General features: G+C 50.1%; 1 protein-coding gene across 1 annotated transcript; it reads left to right on the top strand.

The window, feature by feature from the left end:
* Positions 1 to 142: 142 nt before the first annotated feature.
* Positions 143 to 27,887, top strand: CYP4F22 (cytochrome P450 family 4 subfamily F member 22; the record flags this gene model as incomplete). The annotated part of the gene is made up of 13 exons (XM_082836671.1): positions 143 to 186; positions 10,699 to 10,921; positions 14,139 to 14,283; positions 19,002 to 19,055; positions 19,158 to 19,285; positions 19,493 to 19,614; positions 22,213 to 22,480; positions 23,463 to 23,529; positions 23,641 to 23,770; positions 25,446 to 25,579; positions 26,521 to 26,585; positions 27,250 to 27,332; positions 27,692 to 27,887. Exons 2-13 carry the CDS (start codon positions 10,700 to 10,702, stop codon positions 27,885 to 27,887), a joined length of 1,614 nt encoding a protein of 537 aa, XP_082692797.1. The 5' UTR covers positions 143 to 186; position 10,699.

The raw sequence follows: 27,887 nt of genomic DNA, 5'->3' as shown, positions 1-27,887 counted from the left end.
CCATCTCTGGAGGCCGCACCTCAGTCCCCGCCCAGAGGCTGTTGATATCGGGGGCGTGACAGGGGCGGGCCTCTCCTTGTGGCCGGCTGGTCTGGGTTAAAGAGCTGGGCCGCCTGACGGCAAGTCAGAGCCGAGGTTTCGGTTCAGGCTGATCTGGTTCGAGGGAGGGAGGCCGAGACCCGCAGGGTGAGCGCGCGTGGGGTGGCGGACTGTAACCTGAGAGCGGCCTCAGCCCTGCGCGGTAACCCGAGGTGCACCAGCTCCGGGGCTGGTAGCGCGGGTACGAGGGTCTGCGCGCGGCGGCGGGCGGGTGCACTGCCGGCCCCGGGAATCCCCAGGAACCAGGACGGGACTGCCTGTGAGGGACTCGTGTGTGTGTGTGTGTGTGTGTGTGTGTGTGTGTGTGTGTGTGTGTGTGTGCGTGTGTCCCCCCGACCGTCGCTGCATTTGTGTGAGGTTTCTTCTATGTGTGCCTCGGAGTCCTGGGTGTATCCTTCTCTCTGGGTGTCCATGGTGGGAAGGGCCTCAAGAAGACACCTCTCCGAATCAGGGCATCTTAGACGGATCCAAGCCCAGCCCTGTGACGCCTCCTTAAGGCTGGCTGGGGTCACTGGGATTTCACCACTCCACATTGTCTTAAAGGGGAGGCAGTGCGTCCCGCTGATGAACCTTAGGCTTGTGGTGCCGCCGCCTTCACAGTCTCACACACATCACAGGCGCAGAGCCTCCAACTGACCCTCTATGAAAAGAGGATGCCTGCCTGGGTCCCCACAGTTGGCTGTGAGGGTCGCGTGAGGTCCTGCAGTTGGTCCCAGCTGATGTTTGTTGGATGTTTGTTTGAAATAATGCTCCCTGGTGTCCCAGGGGCCTGGCCCTTCCCCCTTGAACCAGAGGGGGGCTAGCCAGCAGGGACCATGCAAAGCAACTGAGGCCCACCAGCTGCTAAGTCTCAGGCTGGAGGTGGGAGGGAGACAATGGGGGAGCTGGGATTTGAACAAACCAGCCCCGGCTGACCCCAAAATCCTGGGCACTTTCCGAAGGCTCTGGCCTCTCTGTATAGCCCAGCTTGGGTTTCTGAGCAGTAACATTAGCTCTGGGCTAGTGTGCAGCCGTGACCTTGGTTGGTATCCGCAGAGGGGTTTGGTTGACTCTGGAGACATTCAAGAGTCATCCAGACGGTATGGGACCCCATCTCTTCTCCCTGGAAAGACTTGGGCCTGATTCTCGAAATCCTGGGTGGCTGAGTTACAATAATGAATGTGATGGTAGTACCAACAGCCGTGAGAGGTACCTTTGATCAAGGACTTACTGTCCTTGATGAAGCACTGAGCTGAGCACATTAAAAAAATGCTTAGTTGTCATCTCAGCCCCATGAAGTTGGTAATAGGGTTCCTGTCTTACGGATGAGGAAGTTTAGGCTCCGAGAGGTGCAGACACTCACCTGAGGTCACACAGCTAAGATGCAGAACTCCAAGGAGTCCTTTCTGAAGTGCACATCCAAGCATGGCCACATTTGATGGAGATGATGGGCAGAAACAATTGCAGCCCTGGAATGATCTAGATTACTGGTAGTTTTTTTTTTTGTTTGTTTGTTTGGTTTTTTTTGTTTGTTTTTTTTTTTTTTTTTTTGTTTGTTTGTTTTTTGCGGTACGCGGGCCTCTCACTCTTGTGGCCTCTCCCGTTGCGGAGCACAGGCTCCGGACACGCAGGCCCGGCAGCCATGGCTCACGGGCCCAGCCGCTCCGCGTCATGTGGGATCTTCCCGGACCGAGGCACGAACCCGCGTCCCTTGCATCGGCAGGCGGACTCTCAACCACTGCGCCACCAGGGAAGCCCTTACTGGTAATTTTTAAGCTTCTTTTTCTGCCAGGATCTCCTTTGGGCCAAAGAATCTGCAGGCAAATGCCTAAAGTATGCCCAAAGCTGTGGTGAGACTCACCCCTCCACATCCTGTTCTGCCAACCTGGCCCTGCCATCATAACTGCCCCTGAAACTCTCAGAACCCCAGATACTTGGGTAGGCCCCCTCCCGGCTCATAACGTCTGGGGTCTGGCACTTTGGAAAAATATGGGACAGCCCTTTGGCATAGAGGCGTTCAAAAAGGTACCATGAGCCAGCTTAGGGGGCAGGCTGTCTGACTACAGGCTGCTAGAGGGAACAGAGAGCAGGGCTGGGATGTAGGGCAGTGGGGCCAGTGTTGGGTGCTTGGCTGTCAGGCCACCATGTGGGGAGTGGAGGTAGTATGTACGGTGCCTGTGGCTCAAGAAGAGGCAGATATATGGTTTCTGGTGGGCCAGGTTCCACATTACTGCATTCGTTCTCAGGAGTCCACACACCTTGTATGACGAGTCCCCGTTTGGTGGCTGGGCTAACTTGACAAACCAGCCTTCCATGGGTGTGGGCCGGCCTTAGAGCCAGTCACTGGCACCTCCATCTTCAGATAATGCCCACCCCAGTAGGGTGGGCGGGGCCACCTCTGCCAGGGCGGGGCTGCTGGGGCCCTTGCCTGGCTTCTGGGATGAGATTGGGGGCTGGTGCTGGGAGGAACAGGCATGCCAGCCTCCCACAGCATCCTGAGAGTGTCAGCTTTGAATTTGTCTCACTTTTATAAATATTGTAATAGAAATAGGAATAATGGCTGAAATTTTGCATGTTATGTGCCAAGCCTCATCTCACTGAAGTGTCCCAGACAAACTTAGGAAGTAGATCCCTTTATTATTAACCCATTTCACAGATTGGAAATGGGATGCTGAGGATGGGGACTGGACTCACTCCAGGCTGCTTACTTGGGGAGGGGCAGAGCTGTGATTTGAATCCAAAAATGCATTTTTACAGAATAATGCAATCCCCAAACACCTCTTCATTTTATTTTTAATTTTTTAAGTTGAAGTGTAATATACATACAAACTGGGGTTTTTGCAAACTGAACCCACGCATGTCACCAGCACCCAGATCAAGAAAGAGAATAACTGCCTGCATCCCCAAACATGCCCCCCCATTGAAGCATCTTAATTCATTTTTCATTAATTTCAACTAATTAATTTTTTATTGACGTATAGTCGATTTACAATGTTGTGTTAATTTCTCCTGTACAGCAAAGTGATTAAGTTATACATATATATTCCTTCCTTTTTCATATTCTTTTCCATTATCACAGGATATTGAATATAGTTCCCTGTGCTATCAACTAATTAAACCTTAACAGACTTTACTTTTTTTTTTTTTGTGGTACGCGGGCCTCTCACTGCCGTGGCCTCTCCGGTCGCGGAGAACAGGCTCCGGACGCGCAGGCTCAGCGGCTATGGCTCACGGGCCCAGCTGCTCCACGGCATGTGGGATTTTCCCGGACCGGGGCACGAACCCGTGTCCCCTGCATCGGCAGGCGGACTCTCAACCACTGCGCCACCAGGGAAGCCCCAGACTTTACTTTTTAGAGCAGTTTTAGGTTTACAGAAAAATTACCCAGAAAGTATGGGGTTCCAACACACCCCCTCAACTTGACTGTTATTAACATCTCTCATTGGTGTGGTGCATTTGTCACACTTGATGAACCAATATAGAACATTATTATTATTTTTAACATGCTAGGTTTTCCCCCCATCTTTCACTTATTTATTTATTTATTGGTTGCGTTGGGTCTTCGTTGCTGCGCGTGGGCTTTTCTCTCGTTGTGGCGAGCGGGGGCTACTCTTCCTTGCAGTGCGCAGGCTTCGCATTGCGTTGGCTTCTCTTGTTGCGGAGCGCGGGCTCTAGGGCGCGCTGGGCTTCAGTAGTTCTGGCTCACGGGCTAGCTGCTCCGTGGCATGGGGGATCTTCCTGGACCAGGGATCAAACCTGTGTCCCCTGCATTGGCAGGCAGATTCTTAACCACTGCATCACCAGAGAAGTCCCTAGAACGTTGTTATTAGCTAGAGCCCGTAGTTTACATTAGAGTTCATTCTTTGGCTTGTACAATTCACTAATTAATTTTAATAGTTAAAACACTTTTGAATGGTCAATATGTGCTCAGGGTATAGAAAATCAAAAAGTCCCCAAAGATGGAGACAGAAAGGTAAGCCTCCCTTCCAATCCTGCCCCCAGTTTTTGCAGGCTCCTTTCAGAGGCAGCCACCGTGATAAATTTCTCATGGGTCCTCAAAACCTTTTTTTCTGCATTTAAAAAAATTGAGGCAAAATTCATCTAACATAAAATAATTATTTTAAAGTGAACCATTCTGTGGCATTTAGTACAGTCACAATGTTGTGCAATCACCACATGTATCTGTTTTCAAAACATTTCCATCACCCAGAAAGGAGACCTCCTCACTCCCCACTCCCGTTCCCCCCCAGCTCCTGGCAACCACGAATCTGCTTTCTGTCTCCCACCTATCCTGGATATTTTATATAAACCGGATTATACAATACATGGCCTTTTGTGTCTGGCTTCTTTCACTCAGCTTGGTGTTTTTGAGGTTCATCCGTGTTGTAGCCTGTGTCAGTGCTTCATTCCTTTTCATGGCTGTATAATATTCCACGGTATAGATACACCATATGATATCCATCCATCACCAGTTGACGGACATTTGGGCTGCTTTCACCCTTTGGTGGTTGTGAATAGTGCCGCTATGAATATTTGTACACAAGTATTGGTTTGAGTCCCTGTTTTCCATTCTTTTGGGTATACACCTAGGAGTGGAATTCTGGGTCATGGAATGATTCTGTAGTTAACTTTTTGCGGGACCATCAAATTGTTTCCCACAGCGGCCGCACCTCCTAAAAACTTTTTGTAGCACTTTCTTTGGGGATTTGGACAGAACTGCTCTGTTTGAGGGGAGGAGGAACCCAGCTGTGGAAAGTAGAGGACTTCCTCAATGCGCCCATGTGTTGAGCTCCTCCCATGAACATCAGATGGACCTCTTTCTTTTATTCCCATTTTGTGGATGAGAAGACTGTGGCTCCCAGGAGGAGAGCCAGTTGGGGACCCACAGCATGTGTTTTTTCTGCTAGGAGTAGAGCTGGTGTCTGTCCCGGGAAAGACTGCAGCCTGCACCTGTCCTGAGGGATGGTGAGGTGGGCACAGGGTTTCTCTGGCCCTCTCATTTACCCACCCACCTGGAGCAGGGACCCCTTTTTCAGGGCTCACACTTTATCTTGTTCCAATTCCTTCCCATTTCAATCCTTCAGGAAGACATCTCTTTGGTCAGAATATCAGCTGCGATTTTCCTGGGTGGAGGTGGGGGCTTTTGCTGTGACTCCAAGTCCCCCAACTTCCTCTGAGGGTTACTGGAAAGATGAAAGGCATGCATGACTGTGAAAGTCACTGCGTACAGCAGGTGCTCAATAATTCTTTTGAGAGCAAAGGAAGGGAGGTAGATGATTGCCGTGCAAAATGGGCTGTCAGGGCAGAGCTGGGCCTGGAGGACGAGGGGAAGCTGGTGCGGGCAGAGCTGGGGGAGGGGCATGCAGGGCGGAGGGAACAGCAAGTGTAGAGGCTCTGAGGTAGGAATGAACTTAGCCTGTGGCTGGAGTGGCCGGAGTTGGGTGAGTGAGGGGGAGAGCGGGGGGAGACAGACTTGGAGGCGTCAGCAGGGGCAGGCCACACAGGGCAATGGGGTCCCTGGGAAGGAGTCTGAATTGCTTTCAGAGTGTAATGGGGGGGCCATAGGAGGAAGGGGAAGGTCATGTCTGATTTAATTTTAGGAAGAGCCCTCTGACTTCTGTGTGGAGAATGGACTGCTAGGGGCCAAGCATGGAACTCGGGACCGATGGGAGGAGGCTACCACAGTGGTGAATTGACATCGATTGGGATGATGGATGGAGAGAAATGAATGGATGTGAAAGATGTTTAGGCTGGATAACTGGCAGCAGCTGGCAACAGATCGAATGGAGGAAGAAGGAGGGAGGTGGGGGTGAGGTGAATCTGATACCCGTGGGGGAATATCCAGGAGGGGCTGGACCTATCAAGGGAGCCACTGAGACATGGGAGGCACCTCAGAGACGAGTCACGGAGGCCATGGGAGGGCGTGAGATCCTCAGGAGGTGTACACAGAGAGAGAGGAGACCACCCAGGACCAAGCTCTAAGGAACACCAACATTTACAAATTGGGTGAAGAAAGGGGGGGTCCAAAACGGACTGAGAAAGGGGAGCTTTGTGGCTGAGGTGGAGGATGGACAGGGTTCACCTCCCAAAGGGCTTTGGATACCAGGCTGGGGGGAGTGGGGAGCCCTGGAGGGAGTTAGAGCAGAGGAATGACAGGCCTTTAGAAAGGTATCTGTAGTGGATGGGGTGGAAGCCAGACTACAGCCAGCTTGCCCAGGGGTTAGATGTGACCCATGTGACCTGTTGGCTGAATATGTTGACTCCAGACCACACAGAGGAAAGGTCATACCATGGTGGACTCAGAGATCATCTCTTACAGCTACCCCCAGTTCCATATGGGGAACTGGGGGTGACAGTAAAAACAGTCAGTGGAGGAGTTAAGATTAGAACCCAGCTGCTTATGGTGTGTGTGTGTGTGTGTGTGTGTGTGTGTGTGTGTGTGTGCATATTATAGTAAGAAAGCCCCCTTCATATAGGTTCCTCACTTCATTCAGGCCTCTGCCCAGATATCCCTCTCCAGAGAGGCCTCCCTGGACCACTTCATCTAAAAGAATTGCTCCCCATCCTCTTACTCTGAGTATTAGTGCCCTGTAGCTGCTGTAACAGATTTCTGTGAACTGGATGGCTTAAAACAACACAATTTATTAGCTCTTGGATTTGCAGGCCAGAAGTCTGCAATCCAGGTGTCGGCAGGGCCACACTCCTTCTGAAGGATTTAGGGGAGGATCCTTCCTTGTCTCTTCCAGCTTCTGGGGGCTCCAGGTGTTCTTTGGCTTGTGGCCGCATCACCCCAATCCCTGCCTCTGTCTTCACACGGCCTTCTCTTCTGTGTGCCAGATCTCCCTCTGCCTCTCTCTCACTCTCTTTCTTTGGCTGCGCTACGTGGCTTACGGAATCTTAATTCCCTGACCAGGGATTGAACCTGGGTCCTCGGCTCCCTCTGCCTCTCTCTTAGAGGGACACTTGTGATTCCAGTTAGGACCCACCTGGACAATCCAGAATCATCTCCCCATCTCTAGATCCTTACCTTAATCCCACCTGCAAAAATTTTTCCATATAAGGTCACAGGTTCTAGGGATTAGAATGGGATATCAATGGGGGGGGGCAATATTCAGCCACTCCCCCATCCCCACTTTACCTTCTTCAGAACATGTAGCCTTTCTGTGGTGTCCTAGCATGTCTGTTGTTGGTCACCACCCCTAAGGGCCAGGGCCATGTCTGTCCTGTCATCATTACATCCCCATGCCTAGAACAGAGTCACACACATAGCAGGGGCTCAGAAATGATTTGCCAACTGAATGCTGAGGAGAAGCATGTAGAACCCTTAGTGGAAGTCCTGGCCTGTGGAAGCCAGAGGAAGGTCACAATTCTTCGTAGTAACCACTAGCTGGCTTCCCCGATATTGCTGGTGAAAATCATTATCCATCGTTAAATTGGTAAATAAATAAATACCCATGGCAGTGTGTGCAGTGCGTCCTGTGCAGTGTGTCACCTAGAGCTGCCCATGGGAGAGGCAGCCCAATTGCACATCAGTGGTCTTAGTTCAGAGCATATGCCTGGGACTCGTGACTTGGAGCTCTCTGTGTTTCATTTTGGAAGGTTGCTTACTCTCTCCCCCTCCCCCTCCACTTCCAGCCCTCCAGAGGGTATATTGCCTACACAAGGCTTTCTGTATTTTAAAAAAGATTTTTAACTCTGGTAAAATACACAAAACATTTACCATTTTTACCATTTAAGTGTATAGTTCAGTGGTATTAAGGGCATTCACATTGTTGTGCAACCATCACTACCATCCATCTCCAGAACTTTTCCATCTTCCCCAGCTAAAACCTTGTATCTGTTAACATTAACTCACCATTTCCCCCTCCCCCAGACCCTGGCGACCACCATCCTCCTTTCTGTGTCTATGAATCTGACCAGTCCAGGGACCTCATATAAGTGGAATCATACAGTATTTGTCCTTTTGTGTCTGGCTTATTTCATTTAGCGTAATGTCATCAAGGTTCGTCGGTGTTGTAGCATGTGTTACAATTTCCTTCCTTTTTCAGGCTGCATAATATTCCGCTGTGTGAATGGACCACATTTTGTTTATCCATTTTTTCATTGGTGGATGCTTGGGTTGCTTTCACTTTTTGGCTATTGCGAATAGTTCCACCATGAACATGAGTGTACAAATATCTGTTTGAGTCCCTGCTTTCATTTCTCTTGGGGATCTACCCAGAAGTGGGATTGCTAGAACATATGGTAATTCTATGTTTAATTTTTTGAGGAACCACCGTACTGTTCTCTGCAGCACGGCTGCACCATCTTACATTCACTCCTGCAATGCATAGGTTTCCAATTTCTCCACATCCTTGCCAACACTTGTTATTTTCTTACTTTCTTTCTTTAATAGTAGCCATCCTAGTGAGTCGTCATGTCATCTGCCTTGTAAGTCAGACCATTCCAATGGGGTCCTCCACATTTGGTAATGACCCATCCACCTGCTTTCCCAGGACACAGCAACCAATAGCAACTTCACCTCTGCCTGGATGATGTGGTTGGACTTTGGCTGGTGGAAGAGCCAGTGGCTTGGAGGCCCTGGGAGGGGGCACCCCTGGCAGGGGTGGGTGGGTGTTGAGGACACAGGTGAGAACCTGCAGTGCAGGGTTTCTTTAGCTCTGTTGTCCAAGGAGGTGGGAGCACAGAGGGAACCCTTGGCTCATAGGACTGAGTGGAAAAGATTGATGAGAGCAGGACCTCAGCATTTTCAGCAGTCTCCTTGGTGTTGTCTGAGATCCATGGGCCCTCAAATTGATTGAGGTTGGCCTTGGTGGGGGTTCAGGGGACCCCTGCCAGCTCCCAACTCCCGTGAGTTGGAGGCACTGAGCTTGAATTGTCTTGAAAATGGAGAGAATGACGGGACCTGCCTTCAAGGATTGCTTTAAGATTCCATGAAATGAGGCACCACCCTGATGGTGGTGCATGGCAGGTAGTAAGTGCTCTACACCTGGTCACTGTGTTATTAGTATTATTGGTACACACCCACTCTGTTTTGGTTCCTTCAGGAGCTGACGCTAGGGCAAGGATTTGAGTGCAAGTAGTTTATGTGGGAAGTGATCACAGAAAAGACGAAGAAGGGAGAAGGCAGTGAACCTAAAAGAATTGAAAACAGGGACTCAAACAAATACATAGACATGCATGGTCATAGCAGCACATTTCATAGTAGTCAAAAGGTGGAAACAACCCAAATGTCCAATAGATGAATGGATAAACAAAATGTGATAAATTCTTACAATGGACTATTACTCAGCAGTATAAGACATGAAGCACTGATACATGCTACAAAGTGGATGAACCTTGAAAACATCATTCTGAGTGAAAGAAGCCACAAAAGACATGAAAAGTCGCTGTGTATGACTCCCTTTATATGAAATGTCCAGAATAGGCAAATCCGAAGAGACAGAAAAAAGATTAGCGGTTTCCAGGGGTCGGGGGGGAGCGGGGAGTGGACTGCTAAGTGGAGACGGGTTCTCCCTTTGGGGTGATGGAAATGTTTTGGAACTAGATAGAAGTGGTGGTTGCACAGCATTGTGAATGTATTAATGCCACTGAATTGCTCACTTTAAAATGCTTCATTTTATATCATGTGAGTTTTACCTCAATTAAAAAAAGAAGGAAGAGGAGGAGAAGAAGAAGGAGGAGGAGGAGGAGGAGGAGGAGGGAGAGGAGGAGGGGGAGGGGGAGGAGGAGGGGGAAGAGGGGGAGGAGGAGGAGGAGGGGGAGGAGGGGGAGGAGGGGGAGGAGGGGAGGAGGGGGAGGAGGGGAGGAGGGGGAGGAGGGGAGGGGGAGGAGGGGAGGGGGAGGAGGGGGAGGAGGGGGAGGAGGGGAGGGGGAGGAGGGGAGGGGGAGGAGGGGGAGGAGGGGGAGGAGGGGGAGGAGGAGGAGGAGGGAGAGGAGGAGGGGGAGGAGGAGGACGAGGGGGAGGAGGGGGAGGAGGGGAGGAGGGGGAGGAGGGGAGGGGGAGGAGGGGAGGGGGAGGAGGGGGAGGAGGGGGAGGAGGGGGAGGAGGGGGAGGAGGGGAGGAGGGGGAGGAGGGGGAGGAGGGGAGGAGGGGGAGGAGGGGGAGGAGAAGAAGAAGAAGAAGAAGAAAGAAGGAAGACGGGAAAGGAGGCAGCTAGCAGAGAAGGTTTCTCTTGTGGGCAGCTGAAGTTTAATCCTGCTGGGGAACCCTAGCAGTGCATGCAGAGCCCACACCTCAGGGTCACTGCCCTGGAAAGAAGGAGCTGGGTTATTTATCCAGCAACGCTCATCAGTCATTGACTGAGAGCTACTTTTGGCAAGAAGGAGGAGAGGGAGTTTGTTTCAATTTTCTAATACTCTGGCCACCTGTGCACGGGCAGAGACGTTGGGAGGGATGCCCTGAGAAGTCAAGGCTGAGGGCATATGGGCGGGGCCAGCTGGCTGGAGGTCACTGCTCTGGGAAGAAGCATCCTTGGTGTCTGGGACTTACATGGACTGAGTGCCTGCTATGTGCCAGGCACATCACGCTTGGCTCCACAGGTCATCATGTGTATGGCACACATGTGGCCAGAGGGTGGTTCCCACCTGCACTGACCCCCACCCTCTGTGTCCCCCCAGGATGCTGCCCATCACAGAGCACCTGCTGCACCTCCTGGGACTGGAGAAGACGGCGTTCCGTTTGTATGCCCTGTCCGGGCTCCTTCTCTCCCTGCTCTTCTTCTTCTTCCGTTTGCTGCTGCAGTTCCTGAGGCTCTGCTGGCACTTCTATATCACCTGCTGCCGACTGCGCTGCTTCCCCCAGCCGCCCCGGCGCAGCTGGCTGCTGGGCCACCTGGGCATGGTGTGTGTGGCTGGGCAGGTGGGCTGGGCAGGGCAGGGCAGGTGCAGATGTTCACTAAGGATGACGGACCTGCTGGCTTCCCTCATCCCCCCAAGAATCTAGTTGGAGCCATGAACAGACCCATTTTACAGGATCTGAGTGAGACTGAGGTTCAGAGAGGGCAAGCAGGAACCCAGGATCACACAGCTTGGATGAGGCAGAGATGACTCTAAAGTTCTCTCTACAATTCCAGGCTATTGCTGTAGCAACAGGTACCAGTGCTTGTGAAATCCCAGAGTGGGAGGCGGGGCACCCCTGTAGATTTTGTTGCTTCACCTACCCCACAATGTGGTTTCACACACTCTCTCTTTCTCTTTAATGCTGTGGTCCCAGGTGAGGATTCCAACCCTTTTCTTTCATTTCATTTCTTATTTCACATATATATTCCAGGTATTATTTCAGGAACTTTATAAATATTAACTCCTTTGGTCTCTTGACAATCTTAGAAGGTAGGCCCTGTGATTATCTCCGTTTTTCTCCGGAGAATACTATGACACAGAGAGGTTAAGTAGCTGGCCTTAGGTCACAGAGCTTGTAAGTGGCAGCGTCTGGGTTTAAACCCAGGCTGTCTGGTTCCAGCGTCCCTGATCTTAGCTGTCTACCCTTGACCCTCTAGCTTCTGGATGAGAAAGGCTGGACTTTTCTAAAAGGGCTTCAGAGGTCAGAAGAGAGAAAGTCAGACTCCGGAGGGTGCTGAGGCTTTGGGGGCCAGAGTCCAGCCCCTATTTCCCTGCTGGACTCAGCTGATCCCCCTTCCAGGCCTAGATGAAACCGAGGGACAGTTGTGGAGACCTTCCTCATGCTGAACTTGGAGGAAGACTTTGGGGAGGCACTTTGGGGCAATGGTCACCAGTGTGGACTTGCCAGTTTCTACCATGTGCCGCCTGTGTGACCCTGACAAGCTATTTCACCTCCCTGTGCCTCAGATGACTCATCTGCAACGTGGAACTATAATCATTCCTAATAATCTCGTGGGATTGTTTCAACGATTCCTGAAGTCGTGTCTGTGGCATGCTGGGCACTGAGCCTGCTACACCGCGGTGGATGTATGTGCTCAATTCTCGGGTCCTGCGGAGACTGGAAGTAACAAGTGATTCTAGACACATTTTAGATACTGCTTGGAGTGAGTGTCTCAGAAGAAGGAAGCAGGAGGCATTTCCACTCAATAGTGCAAGAAGCATTCATTTTATTATCCTCCTGCAGTCAGCACTCACCAAGTTTTTGCTGTACCTGAATCTCCTCCCTCTTTCCCATTCTCCAACCACTGCTCAGGTCTCCTCCTCTCCTGCTGTTCCATGGTCCAGCCTCCTCCCTGGGCTCCTGCCTTTAGTCTTACCCCTCCAGTCCATCCCTCATCCTGGTCCCAGAAGGATTCCTGAATCCAGCCATGTCCCTCCCCTGCTTATACACCCTGCATGGCTCCCCATTGCTGTCCTGAGAAAGTCCCAGCTTCTCAGCTGGAGTTCAAGTCCCTTTAGACTCCAACCCCCACCCTCCTCACCTGTTCTACCATCTCCCTCTAGTCCCATAGAATGACTTTCTACTCCTGGAACAAGCCTCTGACTTTCCACCTCCATGACCTTTGCCAAAACTGTGCCCTCTGCCCAGAATATCCTTCTCTGTTAGATGAACTTCTACTCATTTTTCATGCCCCATATCCAATGCCCTTACTCCAGGAAGCCCTCTGGCATGGATGGTGGTCCTGGAAATAGTGGCCAGGCTCTGGTGCCATGGGAGGTTGGCCAGCACCAGTTCTGAAGTCCAGCCTTGAGCCCGTGGGCCCATCCTGCCTCCCAGGCCATGAGACCTGGATGACGCCATGATCTCCCTTGGGTGTGGACAGGCTCAGGGCTGAACCTGATCAAGAAGGAGACACAGAAACCAGAGAGAAGTCACTTATTCATTCATTCATTCATTCTACAATTGCTGGACCCTACCATTGGCCAGGCACTGGGTTAGGCTCCTTTATATCTGAGCTCTCCCAATTCTCATAGCCTATGAAATAGGGATGGACCTGCCCTATATTATGGATTCGATCTTTGGGGCTCAGAGAGGCTAGGTGACTTGCCCAAGATCACACAGCTGCTGAGGTTGGATTTGAGCTCAGATCCATCTGACATTGAGCCTGAAGTGCTCTGCCTCATAGAACATGTTGGTTAAGAGCAGGCGTTTTGGAGCTTGAGGGCCTGTGTTCAAATCCTGGCTTTACCACTATGGCAGGTGATGCCAGTGTCTGCGCACATCCTCTCGGCCCATGTCTGGCTTCAGTGGGCTGACTTCTAGTTGCTAGCACCCGTGCTCTAGGGCTTTCTCTAGCAGCTGAAGCCCACTCTGCACGGGCGGACTGTGAACTTCAACCTCAGCCGGTGATTATGGGACTAGGGGAGTTGGTATAAAAACACCCCAGCCCCCTCACCTTCAGGTGGGTTGACTCTGAGATGGATGTCCCCCAGAGATCCCCAATGGGACTGAACCCCAGTTGCCCATGGGAGTAATTCCCTTGACAACTCTTTGCTGGCTGCCTTTCCTCTCATCTCACTTCTCCTCTCCCCACCCATGTTTCTGGGGATCACCCCCCAAATAAACTGCTTGCCCTAGAACCCTTGTCTCAGGTCCTGCTTCTAGGGGAGCCCAAACCAGGACAGTTGCTTTACTCACCTGTAACTTAAGACAAATCATTTGACCCTTCGGAGTAAAGTAAAATGGGGAAAATAGCAGCAACTACGTCATAGGGTTCTTGTGTGGGTTGAATGCATGAATATCTGAAAACTGCCTACAGCAGCACCCAACTGCAAGCATGTGTATGTGTTAAAGAGAACAATACTAGTAATATTTTATTACGAACGTAGAGGTACTAGATTAAGTGCCAACCGTTATCATTATTGTGTTTACTCTTACTGCTTTTATTTCTTGAACACCAGCTGTGTGTCAGGCCCTGTGCTGGGGCTCTTCCACTTTGCTATTCCATGAATCCTCTCAATTACCCTCAGAAGGGGAGTTGACTTTTCCTCCAGTTTTCAGATGAGGGAATGGAGGCTCAGTGAGGTGCAGCCAACTGCCCACAATCATACAGCTCTTCCTGGCTTGTTTTGAGGGCAGGGGAAGTGGTGGGAGGGAAGGGCTGGGGGAAGCCAGGGCTGGACACCTTCTCACTACCCTTCTCTACCGCCCTCTGCAGTATCTCCCGAATGAGACAGGCCTCCAAGATGAGAAGAAGGTGCTGGACAGCATGCACCATGTGATCCTGGTGTGGATAGGACCTGTCCTGCCACTGTTGGTTCTGGTGCACCCTGACTACATCAAGCCCCTGGTGGGCGCCTCAGGTAGGTGGGCTGGGCCTCTGAGTGATGAGTAAAACCTCAACTCCCAGAGCCTACCTGGGTTTCTAGGCAGGTGGGCTATCCAGAAGAAGGGCCGTTTGAAGGATGAATAGGAGTTTACCAAAGCCACGATGGCAATACAGATAACGGGAACAGCATGGGAAAAGGCGTGACAATAACATTCCCAGGAACTTTTAGAGAATGTTCACCTCTCAGAGTCAGAGCAGACATGTTCGGATAGGCAGTTGTTTGCCCAAGCTTTTGTTAAATGGTTGTTGCTCAATTTTAAGCCATGGCACTCCTATCATTTGGGTTCTGACGCTCCCACTGTGGCTATCGCAGCCTTCAGGCTGGCCCTGACTGGCAGAGAGGGAGAGGTAGAAGGATTGCTTCTCCCTTCTGCCATCCACACCGATTTCAAGGTGCAGGATTCCCAAGTGTGCTTGGCAAGCTCTTGCTCAGGCTTCAACATGCAGCTCTAATGACCTTCTCCTCCAGGAAGCCTTCTTTGATTCCCCCAGACAGACCATAGGTCTCTCCTCTAGACTCTCCCATTCTCACTCCTAACCATTTAGCACTGAATGTGTCTGTGCCTAGCACTATCTTCCTCATAAGAGGGGCTCTGGGCCCTCAGAGTGGCCTCGCATGTACCTGGGCATCTCCAGATGCATAAGGGGACATTTGAGAGAGGAAGGATGGGAAATAAAGAGCTCCAGGAATTTTAGGACCTCTGGCCTCAGCTTTGGTCTCTGCAAACACACGTATGGAGACCACCTTCAAGGCTGCCCCCTGAGCTATGAAGGAGGAAGGGACTGCCATCCTTCCCTTTCCCAGCTCTGCCCTCCTCATGCCTCAGTGTCCCGCATTATTGCATTTGTAAGGGAATGACCATCCCCAATGAACAAAGAGGGAAACCTGGACGCTGGGAAGGGTGACTCTTCCAAGGGATGGGCACCAAGTTGTGGAAAGAGTCCTGGGCCAGGACTTGGGTGGGCTGGGTTTGAATCCAGCCTGGAGCATTTACTTGCTGTGTGACCCAGCAATTCATCTAGCTTCTCAGGGCTTCAGTTTCTGATCTGTAAAATAGGGTGGTTGTGAAGAGTCAGTAATATAGTGTGGGTTGGTGCTGATAAAGGTTTTCTCTCTTCTGCCTTTTTAATATCTTTTTTCTTTCTTTCTTTCCCCCTCCCTCCCCTCTCCACCAGCTCAGAGCATCTGTTTTCTGAGTGTCACCCTGCATGGTTATGAGACTCCAAGCAGACCAGGGAGTAGAGCCCGCATCATAAGCTTGGCAATTTAGTAGATGCTCAGGCCTCTTCTTCTCCTCTCCCCTGCCCTCTCTCGGGACAGGCAGGATATCTAGTGTCTCCCCCACTGGAGGAGCTGGATGGTAGACTCCAGCTTGGGGAGGGTGGGGTTGTATGAGTCAGGAGAGGCAAGCTGGCATCAGGCCTCCTGGCCCCAAGGTGTCCGGGCCCCTCCATGCCTGTCTGCCTGAGACTGGACAGACCTGGTCCTAAGTCGTAAATTCCATCCCCTATTGGGGCCTCCTTTGGACCACATCTCAGGGGTTTGCTCCTCTAGGCTTAAACCCACATAGCTGATGGGCCCTGAGAAAGGCATGGCTCTTCTTAGAACCTCTGTTTCTTCATCTTTTAAGGGGCATTTGGGATATACAGAGAAAGTAGGTGAGAATGCTTTATAGAAGACAAGGCAGGATATACAGGCATTTAATTGTAGCTTGTTTTCATATATTCATTTTAAAAATTGAGCAGAAATCACATACCATATAATTACTTATTTTAAAGTGTAAGGTGTTTAGTGTGTTCACAATGTTGTGCAACTGTCACCTCTCCCTAGTTTCAAAACCTTTTCATCACCCCATAAAACACTCCATAGCCATTAAGTTATCACTTACCATTCCCCCTTCTCTTCATCCAGTGGTAAATACTTTCTGTCCCCATGGATTTTCCTTTTCTGGGTATATCATAGGAAAGGAATGATACAAAATGTGGTCCTTTGCAGCTGACTTTCACTCAGAATAGCTTTTGAGGTTCATCCTCATTGTAGCAATGATCAGGACCTCATTCTTTTTTAAGGCTGAGCAATATTTCATTGTATGGATGTACGGATATACCATATTTGCTTATCCATTCATCTGCTGACATACATTTGTGTTGTTTCTACCTTTTGGCTGTTATGAATAATGGTGCTATGAACATGTGTGTACAAGTTTTGGACATATATTTTCATTTCTCTTGGGTAGGTACCTAGTTGTAGAATTGTGGGGTCACGTGGGAACTCTATGTCTAACTTTTCAAGGAACCACCAAACTGTTTTCCATGGTGTCTGTGCATTCATTTTTCCCTATTAGGGTCCTGCTGTGAGCTGGGGACCCAGCTATTCATCTCACAAGTTCTTGACACAACTGAGCAATAATTAGAGTCACAGTAGTAAAAATAGCCAACAGTTGGTTAGCTATTCATTTATGTGCATGAATATTTAATGAGCACCTACTGTGTGCCAGGAGCACATTAGTTCATTGAGTTTTTGTAGGGTTGCCATGAGGTAGGCAAGACTGTTTGATTTTCTTGCCCAAATTTACACAACCAGTTAAGGCTGGGATTAGAACCCAGACCTGGCCGGCCCAGAGGCCAAGCTCTCAATCACAGTAATATGAAGCTTCCTGCTGGGCACTTGTGGGGGCTTTTCTTATGACCTTCTTCAGGGTAGATGTTACCACCTCCTTGTTACTGGAGGGGAAAGTGATGGGAGAGGCAGCCTGGACACAGGCTCTCCTGGCATTGAGTGCTGAGGGTTGGATTAGAGGAGGGACCTGAGGATGACAGAGCAAGGGTTTGGCTGGAGAGAAGGTTTGGAGAAGGTTTCCTGGAGGAGGCATCAGTGAAACTGGGCTTTGAAGGATGCATAGGAGTTTGCCTGATGAGAGGTCCCAGGTAGAGGGACCTAAGTGCAAAAGTGCAGATGTGTGAAAATGCCAGGGGAATTCAGGTGACTTGGGGTGTCTGGAGTGAAGATGACATGTGGGGAGAAGTAGGAAATGAGACAGGAGCTGGACTCAGAGCACCTATGTACAAAGTGAAGGACCTTGTGTTTTATCTTGGGGGTGTCAGGGAGCCATGGGAGGTGTTTGAACAGGATAGCCATTGGACAAGTTTGTGTGTCAGAAAGACCCCTGAAGGGCCTAGCGTGGAGTCCAGAGCCCAGAGAGGAGAGGAGTGACTAGACTCCCACCTCCTCCTCCAAAGCTGCCTCTTCCTGGAAGTCTGCCTTGACTTCTAGTAGCCCTTTCTCTGTGCCTCCCTCTGCTCCTGGCACACATTCTACCTTCTTGCTAATTACATGGCATGTCTCTGCTTCCCTTTCCCACTACACCCAGAGCTCCTCCAGGCAGGGTGTGGAGCTGAGCCATCTCTGGGGCCCTAGCATGGGTTGGGCACAGAAAGGTGTCAGCAGAGGTGTGTAGAATGGGAGAACGAGTGGACAGATGATTGTGCATACAATTGGCCAATGCCTGGGGAGTGTAGGTGGCTGAATCATATCTCAGGTAAAAGTGACATTACTTGAGTTTCAGGTACTTCCTTCCTGGGCCCTGCCCATTCTGTCCCAGATCTATTCAGCACATAGAAAGGGAATGCATTCACTCATCCATCCACCCACCCACCCACCCATCATCCATCCATCTATCCATTCATCCATCCATCCATCCAACCATCCAACCATCCATCCAACTACCCACTGATAGTTCTCATTCATTCATTCTTTGATTGGTTAATTCATTCATACAATAAAAATTTATTTAGCACCAATATGTTAGTGATCAACAAGGTCCCTCCCTTCAAAGTGCTTGTAACTGGATGGATACAATCCAGAGTGATTGGTGGGAGAGGGAATGGCATCCAAGCAGAGACTGGAAGAATGAGGAAAGAGTGTTGGAGGCAGAGAGGACGCCTGGTGGAAAGACTCAGAACAGAGAGGGAACACAGCTTTTCAAGGACCTGAGAAAAGTTCTATGATGTTAGCAAGTTGGGTGTGTGCGGGAAGGGGTGGCTGTGGTGGAGGAGAGAGGTGTTCTGAGAATGGTCTGGACTGGGATACGTCATTCAAGGCTTTGTAAATGGGCTGAGCAGCTGTGCTTGAGGCTGATGGGGGTGTGGGCGGAACAGGACATGGTCAGATCTAGAGTCAAGTAAGATCCCCCTGGGTCTAAGGTACAGGACAGACTGGAAAGGGCGAGGCTGGAGGCTGGGAGCACAGGAGGTGTAATTCAGATGGCCTGAGTTGGCAGAAAAAAGGGGGTGGATTAGGAGAAGAATCAGGTGAAGAAAGCCATACTGGAGAGAAAGCACAGCCTGGGCAAAGGTTTGGAAGTGAGGGACAACGTGTGGGGTTATTTGGTGTATGCTGAAGGATGAGATGGGAGAGGCATACAGCAGCAAGGTAGGGCAGGGCCCTCAGTGCTAGCCTGAGCTTGACCTTTTTTACAAAGGTTTTAGGGAGCCATGGGAGGTGTTTGAGCAGGGAAGGCTCATGTTCAGATCAACACGTTATAAGGCTCTCTTTGGGGCAGGTGTGGAGGATTGGACTGGAGGAGTGACGTGGGAGGTGAGAGCCCAAGGTGGAGGCCCAAGGAGGTCATAAGCAGAGGTCAAGGGTCAGAACTCTGTTTTGAGACATCATCACCTCTTCTCTCTCCACAGCTGCCGTTGCCCCCAAGGATGACCTTTTCTATGGCTTTCTGAAACCTTGGCTGGGTGAGCTTGACACTGGGTAGCCTGGAGCTGGGGCTTCAGGAAGGAGGGGGCAGGGTGTGGGGTTTGTTAGTGAGGTCCTTAACCTTGGTCTTCTGGGTCCAGGAGATGGGCTGTTGCTCAGCAAAGGGGACAAGTGGAGCCGGCACCGCCGCCTGCTGACACCTGCCTTTCACTTTGACATATTGAAGCCCTACATGAAGATCTTCAACCAGTGTGCCGATACCATGCATGTGAGTCCCAAGGTTTCTTGGGAAGAGGGTATCCTGGAAGTGAGGCTGGTCCAGGTTCCAGCTCGTGGGCAAACCATGTGATGCCAGGAAGCCTCACTTCCTTTATCTATAAAGTGGTCTTGTAGTGAACTCGCAGCTGGGTCATTGTCAGCCCGGCTGAAGGTCTGTGGTCTCCGTACCCATTTGCCACGTGTCTTTCTCTTCCAGGCTAAATGGCAGCGCTTGGCAGAGGGCTCAGAAGTCTCCCTTGACATGTTTGAGCATGTCAGCCTCATGACCCTGGACACTCTTCAGAAATGTGTCTTCAGCTACAGCAGCAACTGCCAGGAGTGAGTGTGGCCTCCCTGGGGAACATAGAGTCAGTTGCTTCAGGGGCGAGGTGATGAGAGGAAAAAGGAAACTCTTAGCTGTTAGGCACTCCTGCGCGGCTGGTGCTCTGTCACTGACAGGCTGTGTGGTTCCGGGAAACTGACATCACCTTTCTGAGCCTGTTTCCTCATCCCCCAGATGCACATCTCCATCCCATCCCCACAGTCATCGCATGAGAATTATAGGGGATAATGTGAGTCAATAGCTTGGCATACAGTAGGTGCTCGGTAGACGCTAGTTTCACTCATTCCTCCACAGAAGGTACGTGGTCTTTGGAAAGACCCTCCCCACACTTTCTGAGCCTCAGTTTCTTTGTGAAACAGGGATGACAATCCCTGACCTTCTGAGAGGCGTTTAAAGCATAAAATGATATAGCACTGCCCTGGCACATGACGGATGTCGAGTGAATATTTGTTGAATGAATGAAATAACCATAGCTCTGGTTCATTCATTCATTCATCAAATATTTGTTGTGTACCTACTATGTGCCTGGCACTATGCTAGCCACTGGGGTTATGGTGGTAAGCACTAAGCCCAATTCCTTGGAGCTTACAGTCTAAGTGGGGATATAAGGAATAAGGGACATAATGACGGTCAAGTTTGTAGCACATAGTAGGTCCTCAATAACAAGCTGCTGACTTTGTTACTCAGGGCCTTCTAGTGGTATTGTTTCCGTTGGGTAAGGTGGAGATGACCTTAGTAATTAATTTGTTAATTGATCCAAGAAATATTTATTGAGTGCCTACTGTGTGCCAGCTCTAGAGTAGAATACAGTGGTCAACAAAACAGATGAGGTCTTGCTCATCTGGAACTTACATTTTAGTGGGAAGACAGGCAGTAACCATGAACAAATAAACAAGAAAATGCCAGTTGGTGATTAGTGCGTGAAAACAACAAGCATGCTTCAGAACTAAGGACAGCACTTTGCAATCCTGCCCCCTGCAATTTAGTTTTTCTTTCTTTTTTTTTTTAATAAGAACTTTACTGAGATGTAATTGACATACCATACAATTTACCCATTTAAAGTATACAACCAATGGTTTCTAGTATATTCACAGAGTTGTGCAACCATCACCATAATCAATTTTAGAATATTTTCACCCAAAAGAAACCCTGTACATTTTAGCACTCATCTCCCACTTCCCACTTCCCTTCCAGATCTAGGCAATAACTAATCTTCCTTCTGTCTCTATAGATTTGTCTTTTATGGAAATTTCATATAGATGGAATTACACAGACTTCTGTTTCTGATTTCTTTCAGTCAACACATTGTTTTCAGATTCAACCATGCTGTAGTTGAATTATCAATAATTCGTTTTAAAAATTGCTGAATAATATTCCATTTACCACATAATACCACGTTTTGCTTATCCAGTCACCTGTTTATAGACATTAAGGTTGTTTCCATTTTTTGGCTATTATGAGCACTGCTGCTATAAACATTTGTGTACAAGGTTTTGTGTGAACATTTTAAATTCTCTTGAGTATATACCTAAGAGTAAAATTACTGGGTTATACGATAATTCTATGTTTAACCTTTTCTGGAACTGCCAGACTTTTTCCATAAGTTGGTTGCACCATTTTACATTCCTTCCAGCAGCATGTGAGGGCTCCAGTTTCTCCACACCCTCATCAACACTTGCTATTGTCTGTCTTTTTGATTACAGCCATCCAGTTGGGGTAAAGTGGTATCTCACTGTAGTTTTTTTTTGCATTTCCCTAATGGCCAATGCTGTTAAGCATCTTTTCATATGCTTGTTGCCCAGTTGTATGTCTTCTTTGGAGAAATGTCTATTATATTCTTTCCCCATTTTAAAATCGGGTTATTTGTCTTTTTTATTATTGAGTTTTAAGAGTGCTTTATATATTTTAGATACAAGCTTCTCATCAGGTATATGATTGGCAAATATTTTCTCCCGCTCTGTGGATTGTAGCCATTTAATTTTAGTGATGCTACATTTATTTAGAAGTCCTCATCCCTCTTTGGGCCTGTTTTAAAAATGTACCTAGAAACAGATCAAGAAAAATTGCCATGGAAAAGACAGTTTGTTACTTACTGCTCCCAAGATGAGGGGGCATGCCACGCCACACAGAGCCACATGGGGAAGCCCCAGAAGAAAGCATGGCCAAAACATTTTTGGGGGTGTTCTATGGGAAGCAATGAGAAAGGCAGGGTAGGTTTGAATAATTTGAATGATTTCAGCAGGCTCTGGGGCACAGGGGTGCCCCCAAGTTATCCAGTGCCTGGCCCTGGGGTGATTAAGGCAGGGGGATAGTGGCTCAACCCAATAATGTTTGGAGTATGGACTCTGGATTGGCTGGTTTGCAAAAGAAAGGCATGCTCCTGGGTGAGTCATTTGCTATCTCTAAGAAATGGCTAGTCCTGGGAGGGGTGGTATCTCTCCAGTCAGTGAGGCCCCAGATGGCAGAGCATCAAGTATACAAAGAAATAAGAAAATAAAGTGAATTCAGGGCCTCTCTTTGTAACCTGCCCTGTGGGAGAGGAAGCTTGTCTTAGGGTACGGGGCTTTGCTCATGGCCTTTCTTCTCCCTGGCAGGAAGATGACTGATTACATCTCGGCCATCATTGAGCTGAGCGCACTGGTGGTCCGGCGTCAGTATCGCCTGCATCACCACATTGACTTCATCTATTACCGTACAGCAGACGGACGGCGTTTCCGGCAGGCCTGTGACACCGTGCATCACTTCACCACGGAGGTCATCCAGGAGCGGCGGCGGGCGCTCCACCAGCTGGGGGCTGAGGCCTGGCTTAAGGCCAAGCAGGGCAAGACCTTGGACTTCATAGATGTGAGGCTCCTGGCCAGGGTGAGGCTGGACCCTGGAGGGTGGAGCTCTGCCCAGGACAGCGTCCTCATGAGTTGCAGCAATTGTGCAAAATGATAAACATCCAAACTTACATGGATTTAGAATGCAGGCAGATGCAAAACACGTAAGACTGTATTCGTTCGTTAGCGTTGCCGTAAAAAAGCGCCACACGCTGGGTGGCTTAAAGGACAGAAATAAATTTTCTCAGTGTTGGTTTCTTCTGAGGCCTCTCTCCTTGGCTTGTAGCTGGCTGTCTTCACCTGTGTTTTCACATTGTCTTCCCTCTGTGCATGTCTGTATCTTCATCTCCTCTTCTTATAAGGACACCAGTCATATTGGATTAGAGCCCAACCTAATGACCTCATTGTAACTTAATCACCTCTGCAAAAGGCTTATCTCCAAATTAGGTCACATTCTGAGGTACTGGGGGTTAGGATTTCAACTTAAGGGTTCTGGGGTGGGGCTGGGGAGGGACAGAATTCAGTTCACAATACAAAGATGCAATACAAGACCTTGAAGAAATGTGACACTGGCAGAGATAGGTGGTCACCTATTTGTGGTGCTTCTGTGGAGTTTCTGAGCAGCACCTGGGTTCTGGATTCAGACAGTCCTGGATTCCGGTTCGATAATAGCTCTGCTGCTTCATGGATGTTTGACCTTAGTCATCTAAGTCTTCCCTCTGAGCCTCAGTTTCCTCATTTACAGCATGATGATCGTAAGACCTGATCACAAGATGGTTGTCAGGCATCTGGCAGGATGCTCGGCGCTAGGAGCTGCTGAAGAAATACGAAGTCCCTTCTTCCTCTCATCTTTGGCTCTCTTTCCATCTTTCTTAGACAAGTTGCATACATCTATCTGCCTGGAATCCTTTCCCCTGCAGCTTGGCTTAAGATAAAGAAGGGGGTGTCTTGACTTTGTAAGAACTCCTAGGATGTGGCGGGTGGGATGAAGTGAGCTGAGCAGAGTCTGCTGCCCATTCCAGGATGAAGATGGGAAGGAACTGTCAGATGAGGACATCCGAGCTGAGGCAGACACCTTCATGTTTGAAGGTGAGGACATGGGGTGTGGCTGGGGAAGGATGGGAAGGGGCCCCATTGTCTGAATACAGCATCTCCTCTATCTTTGGGCAGCATCCATTTAAGCTCCTTACCTGCCTGCAGGTCATGACACGACATCCAGCGGGCTCTCGTGGGTGCTGTTCAACTTGGCCAAGTACCCAGAGTACCAGGAGAAGTGCCGGGAAGAGATCCAGGAAGTCATGAAAGGTCGGGAGCTGGAGGAACTGGAGTGGTTAGTCTGGGGTCATGGGGGTAGTGGGGGCAGGTTGAGTTCAAAGCCTTGAGTATAAATCTCTCTGCTCTACCACTTACTGACTGTCTAACCTCAGACAAGTCACTCAAGCTTCTTGAATTTCAACTTCTTCAACTGTAAATTGGGGATGACAAGTCATGCGTATGCCTACCTCATAATGCAGCAGTTAAGAGTGTCTTAGTCAGCAATGGTTGCAATAATGCTGCCTAACAAACAGCCCCCTAAGTTCAGTGGTTTGCAGCAAGCATTTATTTATTGCTCTTGTCTGCACATATTTCTTGCTCTTGTCTGCATATTACTCTTGTTACTCGGGGCTGCACTGAGTTGAGTGGAGATGCTTCCAAGCTTAGGTTTGGGTTCAGGTTTTTTCCACGTCTCCTCATTTTTCATGGACCAGCAGCCACGCTGGGCATGTTATCCTCAAGACAGACTCCAGAAGCACAAAGAACCACACAACTTAAAACCTCTGCTTGCATTGTAACATTTCATTAGCTAAAGCAAGTCATCTAGGGCTTCCCTGGTGGCGCAGTGGTTGAGAGTCCGCCTGCCGATGCAGGGGACACGGGTTCGTGCCCCGGTCCGGGAGGATCCCACATGCCGCAGAGCGGCTGGGCCCGTGAGCCATGGCCGCTGAGCCTTTGCGTCCGGAGCCTGTGCTCCGCAACGGGAGAGGCCACAACAGTGAGAGGCCCGGACATATGCTCCAGCCATCCGAGCAGAAGATACTCAGAATCACATGGCAAAGGGCATAGTGTAAAATTCCAATGTGGGGGGAAGTGTAAGAATCAGGAATAATAATCCGATTTACTTCAGCTGTGTGCTGTGTGGAGCTGATTCTGGGTGATGCAAGAAAACACAGCATTGAACAGCGAGAAAGTTCCTTTTGGTTCATTGTCAGCCATTTGGATTATGACCTCAGGGAGACACTTTCAGTTGGTACCATTGTGTCTTTAACACCTTGCTAATCCTTGCTAATCTGCCTTTCTAACAAAGGGAGAAGGTACCTCAGGTTCTGAGAACTGGGCAGGAGGTGGTATCTAGCCAGAATTTAACACCTGTCTTCTGTTTTCCCAGTGGTGTTTATATTTATGGATACCTTTATGCCAGGCATGCCATTTGCCCTTTATGGTAGCAACAGAGAGTTTCTATAAAAGGTAACCTGTTAGTGTAAAGAAAACAATCTAGATCATTAACCAAGGGTTATAATTAATCCAGTTTTTTTTGCCCTGAATTCCAAAGGAAAAAAAACTAATGTACTGTAAGAAGAGGATGTATGGGTTTATAAATACTGAAATTGATCTATACAGGCTGGTAAATCGCTGCTACCCCAGGTCCCCCTGGCTGTCCTGGCACCTCCCCAGGGATGTCCCCTGACCTCCACATAATTCATCAGTTAAAGGGTTAATGCTGGGCTCACAGACGTCCGGCTAGTGCTGCTCTGATTGGTCAGGGGTCAGATATTTTACTTGCTGAGGGTTAGAGGTGTGTGCAGGGCACAACTGCAAATGTCTGAAGTTGGGGCAAGTCTGAGATCCTGGACTGGTTTCCTGCAGCTGCTCCTAATTGCCTGTGCACATGTGTGTGTATATGTGTCTGGGGAAGGGAGTGGCACCATGGCCTGGACCTTAGTTACCCACTGTTCCACATTCCCCAGGGATGACCTAACCCAGCTGTCCTTCACCACTCTGTGCATCAAGGAGAGCCTCCGCCAGTTCCCACCTGTGACCCTGATCTCCCGCCGCTGCACGGAGGACATTAAGCTCCCAGATGGGCGCATCATCCCCAAAGGTGCCCTCTATGTGCTCCCTGCTGCCTGCCTGCTCTGTTGCCCGTGGGGTCCTGGCCATGCCTGCCCCAGGTGCACCGTCCCTCTAGGCAGTTTATAGCCTGTTGCTTCTGGGGTGATGGGGGAGACTCAGTTGTGTGTGTGTGCTGGGGAGATAGAGGTTGGTGAGTCCAAGCAGAAAGGAAGGAGTGGGTGTGGCAGGGTGGGTCCTGTGAGGGTGCAGGTAGGGAAGGGTTGATTTCATTCCGTTGCCAGATATTCCCTGGAGACCAGGTCCTGTCCTGGGTGATGTTGGGCATCTAGAGAAGCCTCATCCCCAGGCCCAAGCTTTGAGTACCACCCAGACTGGGGAAGATACATCAGGGCACAGACATTCCCAGACACATGGGGTGAGGAATGGGCTAAAGGGAGGGACAGAGGCTGGAGCAGCCCCAAATAAGGAGCGATGGCTGTATCTGGGGGTGGAATGCAGGGAGATGGGTGTATCTGGGAGGGAATGCAGGGAGGGCTGCCTGGAAGAGGTAATGTGAGAGGTGAGGCTTGCGGGTTGGAAATGAGAACATGTTTATGGAGCAGAGCCTCAGGGTGCAGACAGTGAAAGGACTTGAATGCCAGGTTGAGGCACTTGAACTTGATCCTCAGGGCAGTAGGGAGCCATGGGAGGTATTTGAGCTGAGGAGGAGCAATGTCAGATACATGAGTGAGAAAGATCCCTGTGTGGCCAGGATGGCAGCTAGAAAGATGGTGATGGGAACCTCTTATGGAGAAGCAGGGGGAGTGGATGGGGCAGCAGAATTTTTTAGGAAAGGATGGGCAGGAAAGGGTGGCAGATGGCTTGTGGGAATAGCATGGCTCCAGGGAGAGCCAGGGAGGCGTAGGTCTCCAGAGGAGGTCCTGGTTTCCCTCGGTTCCACTGACCCAATGACCCCACCCCTCCCCACAGGAATCATCTGCTTAGTCAGCATCTATGGGACCCACCATAACCCTACAGTGTGGCCTGACTCCAAGGTGAGCTCCTGCCCCAACCCTCTCTTCTCTCAGCTTCTTTCTTCTCAGAAGGGGCAGTCCTTGGTCAGCAAGGCCTCCCCTCCCCTCCCCTCCTCCCCAGGGAGCCAGATGGCAGGGCTGGGTGTAGGGCTTGAGTCCTCCTCCCATTTATTCACCCATTCACTCTTAATTCATTACATCAGCAAATCTTTATGGAGCATCTCCCGAGTGTCAGACCCAGTGCTGGGCACTGAGGCCAGAGGAAGATACTGTCTTTGCTCTCACGGAGCTCACAGTGAAGTGCAGAGGAATAAAATAAGCTGATAAACAAGATCATTTTGGATATTGATAAATGCACAAAGGAAACAAAACTGGAGTGGGTCGGGGGGTGGGGGAGAGAACTTTAGCTCACACGGTGAGGAAAGGCCTTACCAAAGAAGAGATGTTTGAGCTGAAACTGAAAACATTCACACTGAAAAGTGAGGAGCAGGGAAAAGTGTGTTCCACATGAAGGGAACAGCAAGTGCAAAGGCCCTGTGGTGGGAATGGGAAGGAGACAGGTGTGGCTGGCTTGTAATGGGGTTCTCTCTGTCCTGCTGGTCTGGTCCCCAGAGGCTGAGGGCGGGAACCAGGTTGGGATGGCTGAACCAGCCCTCAGGCTCACCCCCAGTCTGCTCTTGCCTAGGTGTACAACCCCTATCGCTTTGACCCGGACAACCCACAGCAGCGCTCCCCGCTGGCTTACATGCCCTTCTCTGCAGGACCCAGGTAACTTCTATTTTCCCCAGTCCAGGTGAAGCATAGGAGGAACATCGAGGTCAGTGGAAGATCAGGGATGCACCCATCAGGAGCAGAAACCACGTCCACTCGGGTGTCCCTGCCAATCCGGTACCCTTTTTGTGCCCTCAATACACCAGGAAGCCCCCAAATCAGACTCTGCTATATCATCCATGGGTACCAACTATCTACTGTATGCCAGGCCCTGAGTTCTGGGCTCACATGCTCCTAATGGCTCTATGATGCCTTTGTCTGGAAGTTGAGGTTCAGAGGGGGAGGTCATTTACCACATCCCAGGGACCCCGCACACACAGAGGCTGGGCCTGAGCTCCCTGTTCTCCGTCCTTCAGGAACTGCATCGGACAGAGCTTCGCCATGGCTGAGATGCGCGTGGCCGTGGCGCTGACGCTGCTGCGCTTCCGCCTGAGCGTGGACCGAACGCGCAAGGTGCGGCGGAAGCCCGAGCTCATCCTGCGCACAGAGGATGGCATCTGGCTCAAGGTGGAGCCGCTGCCTCCGCGGGCCTGCGGGTCGGCGCGCCCCTGA

Source organism: Leucopleurus acutus (assembly GCF_964270905.1).
Source record: "Leucopleurus acutus genome assembly, chromosome: 3".
In the NCBI taxonomy this organism is placed as follows: Eukaryota; Metazoa; Chordata; class Mammalia; order Artiodactyla; family Delphinidae; genus Leucopleurus; species Leucopleurus acutus.
This window is presented reverse-complemented; position numbering and strand designations above follow the sequence as displayed.